General features: G+C 47.3%; 1 protein-coding gene across 1 annotated transcript in view; it reads right to left on the bottom strand.

Moving 5' to 3' along the window:
• The window catches only part of CNTNAP5 (contactin associated protein family member 5), a 490,877-nt gene extending 482,187 nt beyond the window's left edge, over positions 1-8,690 (bottom strand). Inside the window, exon 1 of the mRNA XM_075001278.1 lies at positions 8,572-8,690. Within this exon, the coding sequence (XP_074857379.1) occupies positions 8,572-8,653 (82 nt within the window). The 5' untranslated portion in view covers positions 8,654-8,690. The remainder of the gene's footprint in view (positions 1-8,571) is intronic.
• Between the last annotated feature and the right edge of the window lie 5,631 nt (positions 8,691-14,321).

Genomic DNA, 14,321 nt, shown 5'->3' with positions numbered 1-14,321 from the left:
TACAGAAAAAATATTCTGACCCTAGACTCAGATCATGCTTATGACCCATGACCTGTCAGCTACCAAACATGACTGCTGTTGTGAATAAGAACCTTCCAGCAATGATACATATTAACAAATAAACCCCATCTTTGTCCTCAAATGCAGAAGACGTTGCCCATCAGGGAGACGGCATGGGATGGCTGGCTTCGAGGTGTCCATGGAAGCATTTTACATGAGTGTGCTCACTGCACTCTGAAAGGACAAAGGAATTATAAAACAGTCAGCAGCAGAGGTGAGTCTGCACAGCTGCTCATGCCATTGCAAGTCTGCTTTGGCCCTGGTGATGGGAATTTTTTAGCATACGAGTCGTTAGCAGGGATTTGCTTTGAGGACAAGGGAAGCTGTCAGTCTAGAACTAGAGGAAGACTGGAGGGAAGGACAAAAAACCCACTACAAAGCCACTTATTTTAAGAGATTCCTAGCAGAGCTACTGCAAACTCAGCTGTCTCTCTCTAAAGGAGTTCCATATAAACATCTTGAAATCCGGTGTTCCCTTCCATGCACTCCAATGAGCACAAAAATCTCTACAGGGAAAAACCCACAAATCAGTGATTTGCATGCCCTTTATCATCCACCCTACACTTTGTCCTGGTGCCAAAAGTCAGACCACATTGGTTTTCCAAACCCAACTGAGTTTCCAACACTATAGCTGCGTCTACACGTGCACGCTACTTCGAAGTAGCGGCACCAACTTCGACGTTAGGCGGCGAGACGTCGAAGTTGCTAACCTCATGAGGAGATAGGAATAGCGCCCTACTTCGACGTTCAACGTCGAAGTAGGGACCGTGTAGACGATCCGCGTCCCGCAATGTCGAAATTGCTGGGTCCTCCATGGCGGCCATCAGCTGGGGGGTTGAGAGATGCTCTCTCTCCAGCCCCTGCGGGGCTCTATGGTCACCGTGGGCAGCAACCCTTAGCCCAGGGCTTCTGGCTGCTTCTGCGGCAGCTGTGGATCTATGCTGCAGGCACAGGGTCTGCAACCAGTTGTCAGCTCTGTGGATCTTGTGTTGTTTAGTGCAACTGTGTCTGGGAGGGGCCCTTTAAGGGAGCGGCTTGCTGTTGAGTCTGCCCTGTGACCCTGTCTGCAGCTGTGCCTGGCATCCCTATTTCGATGTGTGCTACTTTGACGTGTAGACGTTCCCTCGCTGCGCCTATTTCGATGTTGGGCTGAGCAACGTCGAAGCTGAACATCGACGTTGCTGGCCCTGGAGGACGTGTAGACGTTATTCATCGAAATAAGCTATTTCGATGTTGGCTGCACGTGTAGACGTAGCCAAAGTGGCAGAAATTTCATGAACATGCTCCATGGCACCTGAATTCATACTTGAAACCCACTTTGGATTTGGCTTTAGTCTAAACACTGCATTCTGGAGAATTCCATATCTTTCAACAGAGGGTCCCCAAGTACTTTTCACAGATCAGCGTTCAGTTACCCAACACTATTCACTGACCCCAGGAAGCCAAGAGGGTTAAGAGTGAGATCTCAATATCCAAACATAGAAAGTGACACAGAGTAGCTAAATGACTCGTCAAGGTCACACACTGGCTCAGCAGCAGACTGGTTTCCAGTTCTCTGCTGTAATAACCAGGCCACGTTTCCTTTTTTTGCCATCTTTTGGGCAGCCATCCACTAAAGATTCGACACTCAGCGGTTACACCACAGAAGAACACCAGACACAACAGGAGATGCTAGAAGTAGAACAATTCCATCACACTCAGGTCCACATGTTACTTGCCATATAAAATGGTTAGACCCCATGTTCCCACTATATTTTTTCCATCCATGTGCAGAATAAGTTTTGTTATGTGCTCCAAGGCATGTGCAAATGTACACCACCAATAGAAACACACACTGCCGGCTGTGGGTGCTTTGTTAATCAGCTGGGGGGCACCTGAAACTCTCCTGGGTGGCCACCCAAGTGCTCAGCTTCCAGGGCACACTAGTCTGGCCATCCACTGTGAATGAGCTACTTTTGACAATATTAAGTCATTTCTATTAATGAATGGCACCTGCCACCCTGTCATATCTGAAGAGAAGTTTTGGAGATAAACATTTGTGAAGGATTTTGTATGGTCTCACACAAAATGCTGCGCTGACAGTCTGACTTTGAGCTGCTGCCAGAAATTTTCCAAATGCTATGATGCTCTAGAGAAGATTTGCAGTGCTATAGGAAAGCAGGTAGCATTTTACAGAGGCAACATTTAGAGCCAAGAGGATTTCCCCTCCCCCCCCGACTTTCCTGGTGAAAAGGCCAAGCAAGGTCAGTCATGATGCATACAAAATTCAAACGACTGCATGCCTTCTCTTTTAATTAATTATTTTCCTATATTTTTGCAGCAAATATTGAGACACCTACTGAACATCTGCCAGAGCAGTTTTCTTATCCCCACTACTGATTTCTAGAATCTTGGATATTTTTATTTTGTTTTAAACCCCATGCTGCTAACAAGGTGGACAGTTAAAAATAAGCTACACCAGTATTTCAGCATCTGATTTCTCGGAATTCTATATTGGAATGTTGTCATCACTCCAGATTCCTTCACTGCCACTGATTCAGGGACCACATGCCATTATCAAGCAGCACAAATCTGCACAGGGCAATTAGACAATGCAGAAATGAAATTAACCATCAGCGGCATCAAACTGACACTGCATACACCAATTCTCTGACACTAGGCAGGCATGCTTCTGTCACGATGTCTCTTGCTTCACTTACTGATCCAGTTAAAGTCTCCAGGAATTACCTGTTAATTTGAAACAATTACACAGGGATCCACCTGCTGGGATCCACTCTATCCTTTGCTTGAAACAGGGAGTTTTGCCCAAGAAAAGGCTGAAGAAACTGATCTGTAAAGACACTTTATAGGAGAAAGGGGGAAGAAAGGAAGTAGCCCCTGTTTTGGGGGAGGGGAGAAATGAAGTAGTCACTACACTTGTGTAACAGTACTCAGCCATTGTTGTACGCTTTCATCTGTGCGTGTACCTTAAGCAACAATAAGACTCTGTCAAGTATTTTGCACTGTATAATGACATGGAAATGTGACCATCACACCTAGGAGAATACAATAGTCAGAAGTAGTTCATTTTACAGGACAGTACACTGTTCCATCAGCAACGGCTATAGGTCCCCACTGTTTTTTTGTGACAGGAGGGGATAATATAAACAAGAGGACTGCTTCAAATGAGCTCAGCATCTTACCACCCAGCTGAGTTTTATAATCGCCCCGCCATCCCCCACCAACTTTCAGGGGCTCTATCATACTTTAGTAATATGTATTAATAGTGACAATGCTATAGCATTCAGAGGCTTGTATTTTGCCTACTTTTACTGGAAATTATGGCTGTGGTAGTACATTTTCCACTTTGTCATCTATAAAAAACGGTGATTCGGGTTGGCTAAAGAGACTTGAAATGTCTTGTCTGTCAGCTAAAAATGATTTTCTATCAACAAAAAAAGAATACGTTCGTGTGTGTGTGTGTGTGTGTGTGTGTGTGTGTGTGTGTGTGTCCGTCCGTCCGTCCGGGATGCCATCCTACAGCCTTGCTATTGCTACATGTCCCAGTCCCTGGATGCCTTCATATCGCTTAAATAACTTCTATACAGGTTTTCCTCTTGCGCTCAAACTATCAATTACAGCAGGGACGGCTCATCCCAAGGAGGGGTATCTCCTCTTCAAACACAGATTTCTCCAATAGCACTCTCCATCCTGCAGTAAGTCACTTGACCCGAGTGGAGCTCTTCTGGATGTACAAGGGCATAAGTGAGATTGCTCCTGGGCTGCTTGATCATTTTAACTTGCTATATCACACAGATTTAATCTTGTCTCCCCACTGATAAAATGGTAATAAAATGCCACTCATCTGTGAGCTAAAATTAGCTGAAACCAGTAACATACTGGAAAGGTGACTGTTAAAATTCTCATTATACCCAGAATCACAGCATTTCCCAGAGTATGAAATTAACACATTTCAGGTTATGCTAACAGCATTTGAAAACATTTTTTCCGGCTCTTAATTGCATGAAAGACTTTGCACTTCTTCATGAAGCAAGAGAAGTGCCCACAGTTACCTGATTTGATACAGAGATACAAATTGCCCTGCATAGACCCCAGTAGGTTGATGATGGCATTTGCTTGTTGGGAGCAGGATCCAAAGCCCATTGAAGGGTATAGAACATCTCCAATTGAGCTCATTGACTCTGGCTGTGCAAAACTGAGGACAATAATGCCATGGACACGATATGAGGTGCTGATCAGGGAGTCTCAGGCTTTGGTACGAGGTGGGACACAATTTGTGAGATACCCAGCAGCCCCTTCACTGGGGACCCGTTCCCATTCATAAGCAGCCATCTCTACAATAACTACAGCAATAGTTACAGACAACAGTAAAGGATCCATGAATTTTAGTTTCTTTGAATGGCAGTTGAGGACCTGGAAAAAAGAGGAAGAGTCAATGTCATGGGATTACCCCTTTTGACCAGCCAACCAGCAAGTCCTCTGAAGACCACATTTTGATCATCACTGATCTATTGAACTTAACTGGTCTTTTCAAGGTTTCTCATTTCTGACCCCCCGAAAACCATTTAGCCTGTGGCAAACCACCTCCTTTGCCTGCAGGTGATCAACAGGCACTATTTGTTCACTTAAACCTGTGTAAACTCTAACTAAACCCAAAAACTTCCAAACATCCAGCTCTGGAGTTGCTATTGACTTACATCACATTTACACTGGTCCATCCCCATTGACTTCAACAAAATTAGTCTTGATTTGGGACAGTGTAAATTGAGATTGGAGTCACACCTGTCATATGCATCCCCTCCAAGTGCCCTTTGTTCAATAAAGCATATGGCTTCTGTTTCTACGACCAATTCCCATCTTTCATGCTTCATTCAACACCGCCTGCCCAAGATCCACAATAAGTCTTTCACTGAACAAAAAGACGGATAGAGATCTATAATCTTCTCATATACAACTTGATCCTTTTACATTGCAATCAATGAGAGTTTTACTATCGACTTCATCCAAAGCTGGATCTGTCGCACAGAGGTAATTTAAGGGCCCATTTGTGAAAGGTAGTGAACATCTGCAGCTTTGATTGGGAGTTGGGAAGGGGACCTCAGTGAAACGCCTCAGAATCAGTCTCAAAATGCCAGGGGATTGGTTTGATGAGTCTGTGTGTACCAGGTCAGATTGTACTGGAAAGAGGGCAGTAATAACATTCCTCCCCCCCACAGTGACACCGGGCAGATATGAAAAGTGCCACTTCAGAGGGAGTGAGATTACAAAATCACACACACACACACACACACTATTTTAACCCTGAAGAGGCAAATCCATCATGTACATTGTCATGGTCATCCATCTGCATGGAACTACCCTTGCTAACTAGTCTCTTCATAGCTTTAATTTTCAATACTGATGAAGGAGCAGTCTAATACCCCTGCTACACATTAGTGCTACTTATCTTGAGGGGGGAAAATTAGCATTTTATATATACATACACACACACGTTGTCATGCGCTCTCTGCGGTATGTTGTAAAATATGGATAAGACGAACTAACACATGCCCTTTTCCTAATAATGGAGGAGTTAGGAATAATTTAGCCACTCACCAGCAACTCAAAACATGAAACTTTGTTAATGAATATCTGTTTTATGACGTTTCCCCTGCAAAATGATGAATATAGAAATTAAACAGTTTTGTGACGGTTTATGCAACATGGCTTTCAATAGGATTTACAGCTATTTATGTATTTTTTGGTAATTAGTATTTCAGGGAGAAATCTTGTTGCTATAATAGTTATTTAATGTAACAAAACACTAATGAAGGAAGCTTGAAGAATTTAAGGTGTTTTATTAGCATTAGGTAATTTTAATCTCTCTAATGAGGTCTACTGACCCCATAACCTATAACTGGATTTCAAAGCATATTCTTTAGCAGTTGTTTTGTTACAGCAAACTAGAAGAAAGGGACTCCTGAGACCAAAAAATCCAAGAGATGTGAGGTAATTAACTCACTCAATGGCAAGATTTCTCATAAAAAGCAAGTTGGAGGTAAAAGCATATCCAAAAATACATAATATAAAAATGTAAGAGGCTTTCGAGAACTATGTTATTGCTGGATTTGACATCAACAGGATTCAGTTTATTCTTCCTACTTCAAACACAGTTCTTTTTCATTAAGCACATTAGGATCAAAACCCTGTTCTTTACACGACTGTAAATGAACAGTGAGTCCACCGAAGCCATTGGAATTATAACAGGGTTGATAGGATTAGGATCTGCTTGCTTGGTCAGAATTTAAGCCTGGTAACCTAAAATCAAGGTTTCTAAATCCATATGCCAGCTCGTCCAACAGAAGCTGGCCAAATTTCTGGGATACTGACTAGTCACAATTCCCTCATAACAAGTTTCAGCACTTGGGAAAAGAAGGTCAATTAGGTATCCAAATTGGGCTTTGGGGACCCAAAATCTAGGCACACAGAGATAACCCTGTTGGGTCATACACCCTGTTTTAAAGTTAGTCTGGACATGATGTAAACTAACATAGTTTTACCAAAGTCAATCGAGCTATAATTGTATACTCCAGCTGAAAAGCTACTCAGATGAGCTGGAATTTTTGGAGAAGGGGAAGCATTTTCCTAATGGTTAGAATTGCCATGAGTTGTACAACTGCTAATTCTGAAAAGCAGAATCTTGCTACAAATTTCCTAGAACCTTTTAGCTATTCCAGAGTCATGGAAATGCTTTAGTTTAGCTCCCAAGGAAGCACTTAAAAGCGTACTCTAGGCTAATTCATTTAACAATGAATAAATAAAATCTGTACAGTATAATAAAGCCATTGATCATTAGGCTTTACAAAGATAGTCTTCTAAATATTTAGGATGCAGTGTGTATTCAGGGGAAACATTTATTGGCATTGGGATATTAAACTGTCACCCATGAAATAGTAAAACTCATTAATGCAGAGTTTCCTTCTAAATGTTAGAAATTAACTTTATTACTGTATTGGTAATGGCAACCCTCAGCCTTAAACTGCCTGGCAGTCAGTATTTGTGGATATTATGAAGACATATTAACCGTATTTTAATTGGCACAGAAAAAAAAACAAACACATTTATCCCCGCCCCAGCCCATTTGTTGTTCATTTAAAAGCAATTGAACAGAAGCATAAGGAGATATTCCTATTAATATATTTATGGTGTTTATTGAATTTACTTGCCCCTTGTTTATCAAACTATTGTCTTTCTTTAGCTATTTCAACTTGTAAATATACACCTCTTTTCAGCTTGCCTCAGTGCCAGCCTATGGGATCTATATGGCAATAGCGCCCTCTAGTGTTCAAAAAGCTATCAGAACTCAGGCAGCAAAAAATGTCATTTCGGAAAGATTTTTTTTCCCTCCCCAACCATACACACCATTATTGCAGGAGAAAGTTACATTTAAAAGCACCTCAAGAGGCGCGGGCATTCATCTGCTTCCGCTTATTTCATCACCTGATTTCTGCAAGTTATTAAGCGATCTTTGGATCCTGGGCTTATTAAATTCCTAACACTGACCTTACCGCTCCCCTAGCAAAAACTTACAGAAAATGCAATTCATGGGCTACCTTCTGCATGGACTCAAGTATCTTCTGGAGCGTCTTAACATTCCCCTCCATTTCTTAGTTCAGAATTCTACTGCCAAATCAAGGCAGCCTCCTAGCGCTATTTATTTGACAATTATTAAAGCAGCACAAAGGGTCACATTCACCATCTGCCTGATCATTACTGCTCCGAGGGTTACAGAAATAAAGGAAGACATCCCTTAGCCAGCTCTGTTCCCTTTCCACTGTGACACAGCACGTAGGACCACTGCCTGCAGTGACACACGCAGCTGGCATAACCAACCCCAGGGAGAAGAGAAACTCGAGGGGTGTGGATTAGGTAGGGGATTTGGGGGGCGTGGAGGGGAATTAGTTAGGGGATCTCTCCTGGCTGATGCCAAGGCAGGAGAAGTCCGGTGGGGAATAGGAAACCCGCCCCAGGGTAGGAACCGAAGGCACCAGCAATTGCTCAAGTTTGCTCTCCTGCGGTCTTTACACACACGGCTCCTTCGCAGCTGCAGAGCCTGCTGCATCCCGCCGGCCCGCGCGCTAGTTCCCTGCCCCGGGGAGCTTTGATTTCAGACGACGGTGCGTAATTAGCCTCCCTTTAGACGGGCTGCAGGGCTTCCCCTGGGGCCCTCCCCGAGCAGAAGCTGCTCTTCGGGTCGCTGGGCTATGCCGGGGCCCAGCCCAAACGGGCACGAGCTCCGAGGAAACCGAAGTCCGGCTGGGGCGGGAGAAGGGTGGGACAAGGGCCCTTTGAAGACGCCGCCAAAGCCGCGCTCCAGCCCGAGAGCGAGCGGCCCCGGGAGCAGCGGCACACGGAGGTAAGCGCCGGCTGCCCCGGGAGCGCCGCGCCGGCCCGCGCTGGCCATGGCCGGAGCCCGCCCGCCCGCCCAGCGAGCGCGCCGCTAACTTTCCCGGCGAGCCCGCGGCTACTCACAGCCGCCCGCCGCCGAGCCCAGCCGCCACGAAGCGCAGAGCAGCAGGAGCCGGAGCGCGCCCAGGCGGAGCGCAGAATCCATGGTGCGCCCGGGGCGAGTGGCTCTGCCTCGCCCTGCGGCCGGCGCTGCCCGCGGGGGTCCGGTCCCGTCCCGTCGCTCGGGTACTCCACCGCCCGGCGCGGGGACAGCTCGGCGGCCGGGGCCAGGCACCTGCCGAGCGCAGCGCAGCACACAGACTCCGCCAGCCCCGCGCTGAACGGCTCCTTATAGGCGCCGGGAGCCGCGCGCTCCACCTCCCAGCCGGGGAGGTGCCTGGCGGGCTGCGGGCGCAGCCGCTCCGAATCAGCGGCGCCGTGTAAATGAGCCGCCGCGAGCGGCTGGAAGACAGCGAGTGACTCCTCCAGCGCCGGCGGCCCCAGGGCGATTTCGGGGGCGGGGGCCCGCTGCTGCTGCCGCCTCTGGGTCTCTCGCCAGCCTGAGCCTCAGCCCCGTCCCCCGCATCGGCCGGCTGCGGCGCCTCCCGCCCCGCTTGGAAAGGGAGCCGGGCCCCCCAAGGGGTGGGGTTAGGCCGGGTCAGCGGAGCCCCGTGGCCAGGGGCGGGCTGGTGGCTCACGGCTCTGGGCGCCCCTTCGCGAGATCGGGAGCGGCTGCGACCCCCTCCCCCCCCGTGCGCCTCACTCGGGGGCTAGAAGCGCTGTCACCTGCCAGCCTGGAGGTCCCGGCAGCTTCCCCGCTCGTAGCAGCGCAAAGGGCTGCAGGGAGCCTGCATGGGGAGGATGGAAATCAACTTCCCCCATTAAAAATGGGTTGCATGGGCCTGGTAGCAGCGTTTGCTGCCCACAGCCTCGTGAGCCTCACCCCAGGGCCCTTCTAAGAGCCCTGACCTTAAAGGGGCTTCAGATTTTCCCTCCTTGCTTGGCTGCTGTTCCCAACCTGGAGCAAAAATGGCATTGGCCAGCCCACTTTAATCCTCAAGGAAATGGTATATGGAGCCGGGAGTCTCAGGGGTGAATAATTCCCTAGTCATTGTAAACGTGCCTTATCATGGCCACGAGCAATGAGAAGATTTAAGTCCTTTGCCACAACACTGCTGAGTTCTACATTAGTAGCAGGCTGCACAGGCACTTTTGAGCTAGGGAGCTGGAAGGCCCCAGCTCGCAGAGAAAATGGAAAGGAACAGGGTACTGCCAGCTCACCTATCTTCCTGCCTGTTTGTACCTAGTCTTGTAAGCACCACCCAAAAGGGCTTAAGTCTTAGTTATGTTGATTTTCTACACCGGGTTTGTCAATTAGTGGAGGTCTGGCCAACTCCAGCCTTCCAGGTGCTTTACAAGGACCACAAAGTTGTTTTCTTTACTTATTATCATTCTTATTGAGGTCTAAAAAAAATGTTTCTCTGGAGTCTGGACCTAGAGCAGAAAGTTTGGACCGTGACCAGCCATACCTCTTTTTTTTCCCCCATTCATGGGCAGAATAAATCAAGGCATGTGCGTATGTGCACCTCTAATAGACCCATGTACTGCTGGTTGTGGGTGGCGGGTGGCTCTGGGTGCTCTACTAATCATCTGGACGGCACCTGAATCTCTCCTGGCTGGCCACCCACGCACTCAGCTTACAGAGAGCACTGATGGTGATCAAAAATAATTGACTAGCTCTGGTCTATATGATATTTGAGCAGAGCCACTTTCACTGGATTCCCTGTAAAATCTTGCAACCCTAGATACTACAAAAAGTTAGCAAAGGATTTAACTTTACTAGGGTGAGTGAACCCCATTGTAGTACTAACAGCAGGGAAATTTCCAGGAACCTCCCTGGTGGAAGTACTCACCTCAGTAAAATCAAGCCTATAATTAAGCATGTATAAAAGAAAGGTTATTTTCCGCTGTTGTTGCATGAACACAAGAAGGGAAATTACACAAAACATGTCTGCAACAGGCTCCAGGGGCAGGATCTGATTGCTTCCATTTATTTATTTATTTACTTGTTCTTTGGTGGGATTTCAAATTTTACTGTATCCCTTTAAATTGCCTGGCACAACCGTACAATTTTTAACTGCCTCAGTGAATTAATTAGCACGGTGTTTGCAGAAAAGCAGCTGCGGAACTAAACTGTGGGGTTTAATTAAGAGTTATTGGTAAATATGGCCCCAGTTCTGCAATGAGGCCCACAGTGGTGGCAGGGACCACAGGAATGGGCCTGATTTTAGAATGAGGCCTTTCTGGAATGTTTTTGCATCAGTTTTCAGTCATATTCACAGCTGGTTGTTTCCCTATCTGACACATCTGTTCACCCAGCAACTTTGGATTTTAAACAACAAACCTGGTCTTAAAATTTGTGAATGTTTGGGTGCAGGAATACTACAGCTTTGACTGGAGCGGAGGGCTAAACAGCTGTTCTTTGCAGACAATTATGTAAATAATGCCGTGTTCTCAGGGCTTTTTGCCAGACAGTTTTTTTTATTAGAAGCAGAGTTATTTATCATTAGTCAAGTTATTCAGATGAGAGAGGAATTCAGTTTGACATGGCCCAGACAGACATCCCTGAACTTTGTGGAAATTCACATGTGGAGTCATGGATCTCATACCAATCCTGAGACTCTTTCATAGGTGGTCAGCAGAATGGTTGGGCGTGACAGCCTTAAGAAAATGAACTCATGCTTTAGGAAGAGTCAAATACACACTCGTCCTTAAATGGTCTCCTGTGTTCTGGTCCTTAGGTTCTCCTCCACGGAATGAGTGAAAAGTTTGTCTTGTGGTTAAGACACTGGACTGGGAGTCAGGGCAGAGAACTGAGTTCACTTGTCTCTCCGGGTGACCTAGCATCAGACAATTAATCTCTCCAGGCTTCAGGTCTCCATCTGTGAAACAGAACAGCGAGGCACGCTGACAGTGGAGATGAGAAGGGCAAAGGGCTCAGTTGCCCTGGGGCATGCATTTTAAAGTGTCCCAGAGCTCTGCCACTGCTGCTGCTGTGATAGCCAGAGCTCTGGTCCTCTTTGAAATGCCACAGCTGCACCACTCTGCATGGCTCTAAGGAACAGTGGGGGATAGTGCCACAGGCTCAGTGGTACTGAGGGTTGACTTCCCCTGGCCCCACCCCTTCTACCCTAGGCCTACTCCTTCCGGGACAGCAAAGCCAGGCCCCCTCCCATCTGCGCCCAGGATCCAAGTTGGTTGTGGGTCTCGCTGAGGACCGCAACACTTGCCCATCATACAGGGATGTCATGAGAATACATTCTTTAATATATGTTGGGTGTATAGATGCTGGGGCTATTTGCACTCCAGCCTTGATGGGACAGTTGGACGTCAATCATGCTGAAGTGAGGTGAGACCACTCAGGCTGAGACAGCCTCCGCTGGCTGAGATACCACCACCTGTCTGTGTAGCTGAATTTGCACACCATCCACATCACCACAGCATTTCAGTAATACCTACAACCAGTTGTAAATTTTCCTGGCTCTAGATGATATAAAAGAACCCCCGAAGAACTAATCCTCTCTGCATCCACCCCATCCTGGTTGATGCCTGGTGGTTGACTTAGAAAGAACGTGTGCAGGTAGATGGTTCCAGCCTAGGGTTACTATATTGGAACTTTCAAAAAGGAGGCCACGCCGAGAGGGAGGGTATCTTGTCAGTATCTACCAACTCACCTTGTTTTTATGTGTTACATTTCATACAGTACTTTAAAACAGCATGAGTTAGTAGATACTGACACTGATACGCTCCCTATCAGGGTTGTCCTCTTTGTTCAAAGTTCTAATATGGTAACCCTCTCCCTGCCAGTGCATCTGTCACAGAGTGTGGGGGTCCCTGGGCCCTGCACCTCATCTGCAGTCAGACGACACTCTCATTCTGCAGGCAAAACAGAAAGGTTATTAGGTGACAGGGACACAGCATAGAACAGATTTGTGAACACAGAACCCAGAAGCCATCAGTACAATCCATTTTGGAGAGGGGGTCCCCACTCCTCCTCTGTCCCACTCCAGCCAGATGAGACTGACCATCTCCCAACTGCCTAAGTCCAATTCAAACCAGCCAAGCCCCTTCTCCCTCCTTTGTCCTGTTTCCTGGAGAAGAAAGATGTCATCTGGCGGCCTAGGTTACAAAGAGCAGGAACGTCCGTTGCCTATAGGTGAGAAGTTAGCACACTGAAACTCCCATTACCACAATGCACTGATGTTGTGCTTATGGAGACAGAAGCACCCACCTGGTGTTACTCTAGGGCCTCAGGAAACATGTGCAACCTAACCAGGGGAATAAAACCCTCATGCCCAACTTCATCCCAGCCTCAACCTACAGACCTAGTTCTCAGTCCACAGGCTGCATGTGGCCATTAGCACATAGATGTGTCCCAGTTCTGTTGTGTGCTAAAGCTTGGCCTGCATACCAGTGCCCATCGGTTTCTGCCTGCGGGGCACAAAAGGGACTGGGCTTCCACATTGCCCATTCTGGTGGGTGTCTAACGCTACCTTGCCTTCCAGCACAAGGGGCTCAGGGTTGCCAGTTGGCCCTGCACAGCAGGAGTCTGAGGTCAGCCATCCAACAATGGAGTCTGGGGCATCTGCCTGCCCCCATGAGTTCTGGAGCATTGAGCAGCTGCCTAGCCACAGTGCAGAGCAGCCATGCAGATGGTTCTGGGGTCCAAGGCTTCCTCCTAGTGGCACGAATTGCAGGGTCTGTGTATGCTAGTCAGCCCCATGGGGTCCAGGACAATCATTTGGGGTCTGGGAGAGACACCTGGCCCTGTTCTGGGGCAGCCGCATGGTAGGCGTCTGGGGCAGGCAGCCCACCAACCCTGCAGTAAGATTCTGAGGTTCAGGGCGAGGATCTGGAACACCACTGCCTTGCTGCCTAACCCTGCCACCCAGGTAACACACTGTGGGCCACATATGCAGCCCAAAATATGTAAAAATTGTGAGCCCCCAGAGAGCAGGAACGGGGCTTACGTTAAACTGGGAACAAAAAGGAGGAGGAGACAAAAGACGGAGAAGGAGGAGAGGGTCATGGCCACCAGAGACAAAGCTGTCACAGGTGCCTGAGTGAAAAGATAGAAATCGCTGGCTGAAAGTCAAGATGACAGTTGTTCTGGCTGCCTGCACAGCTAACTATGTCACCCATCTCGCTGGAAGCTCTTCAGGGGGGTTTCACCCGCCCCCCCATAAGACGTAGTATTTCTTCTACTTATCTGCTCTTTGTATAGGTGGACGAGAGAGAACGAATGTGTTTGTTCTTGCCATCAGAGGGTATGCACCTACTCTGGTAATCTCAGTCGCAGGCATGTATTACAGGATGAATTTGGCCTTGGAAGTAAATAAATCTGGTTGTGTAATGAGAACCTAGATTCTTTATATTACAGTAATATCCAGAGGCCACATCCAACATGGAGGCCCTGCCGTGCTTACACATGGACTGTCTCTGTGCAGAGTGGCTTGTAGTCTAAATCAGACAAAATAAGCAGAATTCTAGAAGTAACGGCTAAGGTGACCATTTTTGAACTTTCAGAAAAAGGACACCCCTGAGAGGAAGTGTATCTGTATCAGTATCTACCAGGTCATGTTGTATTAGTGTACTACATGTACTATAACACATTAATGCAACGTGAGTTGGTGGATACCGATAAAGATACGCTCCCTGTCAGGGGTGTCCTCTTTTTTCAAAGTTCAAATATGGTAACCCTACTGAGTGTGTTTCTGCAAGCACTTCTGGTCCCACCCCTGTTTAAAAAGGGAAGTTCTGTTATTTATATGAAT

The sequence above is a fragment of the Carettochelys insculpta genome, chromosome 8 (genome assembly GCF_033958435.1).
Source record: "Carettochelys insculpta isolate YL-2023 chromosome 8, ASM3395843v1, whole genome shotgun sequence".
Classification (NCBI taxonomy): domain Eukaryota; kingdom Metazoa; phylum Chordata; order Testudines; family Carettochelyidae; genus Carettochelys; species Carettochelys insculpta.
This window is presented reverse-complemented; position numbering and strand designations above follow the sequence as displayed.